The following is a 6,081-nucleotide window of genomic DNA, read 5'->3' on the forward strand; positions in this document are numbered from 1 at the left end:
AAACCTAATGCCAAGTCTCGTTGAGGATAAGTGTACATTACACCATGTGTCCTGTATTACATGTTCTGTTTGTTGAATTTCTCTGATGCTAGTTTGATTACTGTCACTCATATTATCTAACCACCACTAATGCACTTCACTAGGAGACACATTTTGTCCCTATCCTTTATAATACTGTACTCTGGGGCAAAATTACAATGCTGTCTTCAGGAGCAACAAAATGCTATCCTATAAAAATATAGGAAGTGAAAATGCACCCTCACTGCACAGTAAAGCTCTCCTTCAAGATATTTACACCAATGGATCTACTATTTTTGCAGCCTGTATTCTCAGCCTATCTACAATACAGCAATGCTATTTTATTGTTCCTGGCCTGGTAGATGTTGGGGTGACATTGTTCAAAAATGGTAATACTACAAACATTTTTGCTCTAAAGTTATTTTTTCCCCTAGTAGGAATGGAGTGAACTCTGTGCAATGGGAGTATTTTACAATATGAAACAAATAAGACTCTGCTGCAATGCAATTTTTCTGGTCTCTCAATTCGGATCAGCACTTAATTATTCCATCTCACTATCATATTTATCATTTTACCAGAATTAAAAAGCCAATACTAGCCAGTTACATTACATGGCAACATACACTAAAGGACAGCCAACACCCCAGGATATTATAAAACTGCAAGTCATGGTGAATCTGTGGTACAAGCCACAACGTCATCCTCCTTCCATACCAAAAACACAAACACCTAGCTACACACCTTCTTGCAGGTTACTTGCAATTTAAACCATGTTCCACAACAATCCTATTTTGTCCTTGTTCTGTTTAGTATTTAACACCTTGTATTTCAGTAGTCCTTCCATGTCCGAGTCACAAGATATTTCCATGCAAGTTCTGATATCTTAAAATACATACGGCACCTTTCACATTTGCCTTTTACATCAATGAAGCACCTTTCCAAAAGTTGACACTACTATAACAGGAAATGTGGCAGCCAATTTGAGTATCGCAAGATTCCACAAACAATTTGATGTTAATCAGTCTGTTTAAATGATGCTAGTTAAGGCACAGGTATGAACAGGACAATGGGTTACACTGTTAGGAAATGTTTAGACACAAAACTATGTAGGTTTAAATTACAAGACAATATTTAATACTTTCAAATTAAAAATTCAATATTCAACTTATCATAGGTTTTCAAAATGGTATCTACCAGCCCCTCAGCTGTCAGCAAGGGAGATCCGCAAGGTCAGAGGTCCTGCTGCCAATTCTCAGGCATTCATATCCAAGCGTCAATGTCTAAAGTAATACTTGATTTAGGTTCCCCTTGTTGATGTTAACTAATACGCTCTTGCTGCACAACAGCATACGGTTAACTGACTGTAAACAGAGAAATGAGTACATACACAGGCATAGACAACTACACTGCGAGTAATTGCCTAGTGGGGATTAGTGAAGACATCTTTTGTAATAACTACTAGTACTCCTTGAAAAATCAAACAATCATATTAGAAACTCCAACACCACTGTACCCATAAACCATGCCACTATCAATTTCTGCACTAGATCAAAAGGCCGAGAGACTGTTAAGGAAACTGTTTTTAAACAGCAAGGCATTATGTTAACCCAGTCACTTCTATTACATGCCACACAAAGCAGGGTATTCACTTCTCCAAATACAAGCAAAAGCCAAATCAAGTCTCCACGGACAGCACAATCATTTCCAATAAAGCTAATTTCTTACACTGTACTCAACTACATATATTCATCCGCAAGTTCTTGCTTGGTTCATACAGGCCTGTTTCTGGGTCAGGTACTCCCACAATTTTTCTTATCTGTGGATTTATGCTCAGCCTTGGCATGCTTGCATAATCACTTAAAAAAATGGTTTTAAGCACACAAGATTTACAAAGTTAAATGCAAACACACTGGTCTATATCTTCACTGCATTTCAACTGTCACTAATTATTATAGCCCTTAAATCCTAAAGAGGTCAAACTGCTATCATGTCCAACCAACAAGACAGTTAAGTTTGAAGTGCAAGGTTAGGAAGAACAACATCCTAATGCAAGCGTCCTAAAATTCTGTATTTAAAATGCACCCACCCAAATGCTATGCTCAATCTGTTCTAAAACAGCTTCCAAATTGTTGAATTATAACAATCGTTACATGTACAACTAGAGTGTCGGAGTTACAATAGGCAGTGCCCGGACAGACTGTACTCGGCACATTATCTCATCACATCAGTCAATAAATAGAGCACAGCCACTAATGTCCATCTAAAAACCACCAGTAGTTTTCATATGGCATCAACATTCCTTGAATGTACACTAAGGTACAGCTCTAGATTTTAGTTAAACATTAGTACATGATCTGTTTTAGGGAGATTGCTTTCAGTAACAAAATGGCTGCCAATCATTTCTTTTACAAGGAAAATGTATATCAGAGTAGTATATTACAAAACAAAATTGATCCATTTTACCAAGTCATTTAAAAAAAAGCACTGGGACTCCAACAACTATGTCAAATCCACTTCAGCCTACTTACAGATAGAAAACATAAATTAAGTTCTCCACAATTAACTACCCACAAATAACCACAATGCAAACAAAACATTACGTTCTGAAGACTGCAGTGGAGTAAAGTCACTTGTTCTTCCATCCTTTTTTCCAAAACCAAGAGTATCGTAAACAATCTATGACTTCCACAAAGTGTGTTGCTCAACCCTTCTCACTCTTCTTCAAACGCAAGTTTATTTGGGAAAATAAGTCAGAGTCAAAAGATTCAAACAGATCCCATTTTAAGTTAAATCTCAAACACAGCTTATTTTACAGAGAATTCAGGCAAGTCCAACCATTCCCAATTCAAACATATGATTTGAAAAAAGGGAGAAAGATTTTAAGCTGTGCATAGCAAGATAAGACTGAAAGACTCCATAGGTAAACTAGACTTTAGTTGTTGCAGTCCTCCCGAGATGCAGTTTTATAGGTGCCATTGTCCAGAGACATGCAAAGAAACTGGTCCAGTTACAGCTTCCCCCTCCCCATAAACATTTGTAGGTTTCTGATTCTCTTCCTAGTATTTTTCAATACTCACCTTTCAGAAGGGCACTTAAAACTTAAGCCAGTTATTCCACAGCCCACCTATCCAGCCCCCAGAACAATCTGGGGTTTTCTCAAACAAATCTCAACTTTCCAATGGTACTTCATAAAACAGCATATGTTGGCATACATTTTCTGCTTCCTTCAGTGGCAAGCTCTGCTGCCTCACAGCACCAGGGGCCTAGATTCAATTCCAGCTTTGGGTGACAGTGTGAAGTTTGCATGCTCGTATCATTTCTGTGTGGGTTTCCTCTAAGTACTCCGGTTTTCTCCCACAGTCCAAAGATGTGCAGGTTAAGTTGACTGGCCACGATAAATTGTCCCTCAGTGTTCCAAAGTTAGCAGGGTAAATATTTGGTTACGATGGTAAATTGTGTCAGTCAATATAGACTCAATGGGCCAAATGGCATCATTATGCACTGTAGAGATTTTATAATTTATAGGAAAAATGATCCCAAGCCCTTGCCTTTCCACTAGTAATCACCAAAATAAATGCAGGTTGTGGTGTAGTTGTTGTTCCTGGTCACTCAAGTTTGTGCAAATATTACCCCAAAAGGATGATTCAGAAATGCATAGCAAAACGGAGTTGAGGAGGAACTTCTTCACTCAAAGGGTGGTGAATCTCTGCCCACTGAAGTGGTGGAGGCTACCTCGCTAAATATATTTAAGACACGGGTAGATAGATTTTTGGTAGGCAAGGGAATTAAGGGTTATGGGGGAAAAGCGGGAAAGTGGAACTGAGCCACTTCAGATCAGCCATGATCTTATTGAATGGCGGGGCAGGCTCAAAGGGCTAGATGGCCTACTCTTGCTCCTATTTCTTATGTTACGTTCTTAACTCAGATTTATGGGTAAATGACTTTTCTCTTTCTTCCCCGCCACATCCATTTGCACCCTGAAGGAAATTATTCTAGTCTTTCCCAGAAAAAGCACAGAACACATGTTGACCTCTTAGCTGCAATAAGGAAATGTTGAAAGAAGTGACTGCACAAAAAGATAAAATAAAATCTAGATCAACACGTACACATTCTCCTTTCTAACTTGTTTGGAAAGGAATGCAGTTTAAGTCACCTTTCACTGGAATAAGCTCTGGCAGTAATTATTGCTCCTCCAACCCTTAACTCTGCACCCTAAAAAGGAGAAAACTCCCTTTAAAATATACACTAAACCCAAACAAGGAAACAAAATAAATTCAGGCATCATCTTCTGTCAGGAAAAAGATTCAAAAGTCTTGAGTTCACATACCAAACAACTCAAGAACAGCTTCTTCCCAGCTACCATCAGACTTTTGAATGGACCTATATTAAGTTAATCTTTCTCCGCAACCTAACTATGACTGCGATACTACATTCTGCACTCTCTCCTATATGCTCTACAAACGGTATGCTTTGTCTACATAGCTCAAGAAACAATACTTCGCACTGTAGACTAATAGATGTGACAATAACAAATCAAATATTTATTCCTTCAACTGCGAATCTTAAGCCAGTGGGGGAAGAGATATTTGTTAACAACTGGAAGGATGAGGACTGGAAATGCTAGATTTTGGAGCAGTAGTCTGCTCTCTCTCTCTCTCTCTCTGCAGTTTGCAAAACAAAATTAGGAAAGAACTGGTGAAACTCTTCCAAAACGTGCACAACTCTCCTTTCCTTGCAAAGGTTGAGAGTGCAGAGGCAGATGGCAGTGTAAGTGATATCCTGTCTTGCTTTCTCTGCCACCCTCCCCACCCCCCTTGGGCCAGGCTGGGGAGGGAGGGAGGGAGGCAGGGCTGCTGATACCTTGACGCAGTCGATGGGGTACATCACGCAGTGCTCCAGGACCCCGGCTACCGCTCCGGCGATCATGTGGGTGGAGGTGGAAGCGGTCTCGGGAAGGCTCTCGTACTCTACCTCGCCGCCGCTGTTACTGTTGTTCTTCTCATCCGAGAAATTGTCCATAATATTCAAAAGGCGGCTGGGCGGGGACGGCGGCTTCACCAGGATGTGGAAGAAAAGCGGCGGGGAGGCGAGGGCTGGCGACTTGCGGGCGACGGCCACCGAGCCGGCCGCGATGCTGCTGCTCCCGCCGCTGCTGCCGCCGCCGCCCGGGGTGTTGGCCTTGCCGTTACCGTTGGCGATCGCTTCGGCCCGCTCCGGTACGTCGATCCTCACTCCATCGTTTTCAAATTCCATCGGGGGGTGGGGGAAGAGAAAATAAATCTCGCTGCCTGGGGCTCTGACTCCTCAATTTATTATCTTCCCTTTCTTCCGTCACTTTACTCCACTCAACGCTCCGGCCTTTATAGGCAGCAGCCCCCACCATCCTCCTGCCTCACGGTCGCCATCCTCCTCCTCGGCCGCACTGCCAGCGGGAAGGAGGCAAAATGGGGGCCGAGGCCCTGTGACGTACCTTCAATTTCCCAACCCCTCCGCGCTCATTCAACCTAACTTGCCCCTTCCATTATCCCGCCCCCTCCCACATTCCCCAATTCCGATTGGTCTGGGTCTATGATTGATGTGGTTTTCCCCCTTCTGATAGGTGCACTTGATTGTATGTCAAGTGCCCGTCCCCGCCCCTCTGGCGTCATCACGTTAGGTTGCCCGCCGATTTTTTTTGCCGCTGGTGCGCGCTCTCTCTCTAACTTAATGGAGGGGGAGGGAGGCAGGCCGAAAGCCCGTCCTCTCCCTTCCACGGACGAATTGGATGATGGGGCGCTATCCCGCCCACTCTTCGCATTGCTATTGGCCACTGGCTGCGTCAATCTGAGCAGCAGGCTCGGTTGCGAGCGTGGCCGCGAGGGCTTCACGAGGGAAGCATTCCAATCAGTGGCGGGAAAGCTGGTCACGTGATTGCTAGCGCTTGCTGGTGTTGCAATGGGTGGAGGCGCTTCCCAGCAAGGACAACGGGGAAAGGTCACTCATTGCACTTTCCTTAAAGTGTGGTTGCGTCTAGAAGCTTCGGGTATTTCCCACTAACATCAAAGCAAAAATACCAGAAATATG

The 6,081-nt window shown here is 42.9% G+C and overlaps 1 protein-coding gene across 1 annotated transcript in view; it reads right to left on the reverse strand.

Moving 5' to 3' along the window:
* The window catches only part of slc25a28 (solute carrier family 25 member 28), a 40,843-nt gene extending 35,332 nt beyond the window's left edge, over window positions 1-5,511 (reverse strand). Inside the window, exon 1 of the mRNA XM_080205926.1 lies at window positions 4,879-5,511. Coding sequence (XP_080062052.1) covers window positions 4,879-5,271 — 393 coding nt within the window. The 5' untranslated portion in view covers window positions 5,272-5,511. The remainder of the gene's footprint in view (window positions 1-4,878) is intronic.
* Between the last annotated feature and the right edge of the window lie 570 nt (window positions 5,512-6,081).

The sequence above is a fragment of the Carcharhinus amblyrhynchos genome, chromosome 17 (assembly GCF_965287045.1).
Source record: "Carcharhinus amblyrhynchos chromosome 17, sCarAmb.v2.hapA, whole genome shotgun sequence".
NCBI classification, from domain to species: Eukaryota; Metazoa; Chordata; class Chondrichthyes; order Carcharhiniformes; family Carcharhinidae; genus Carcharhinus; species Carcharhinus amblyrhynchos.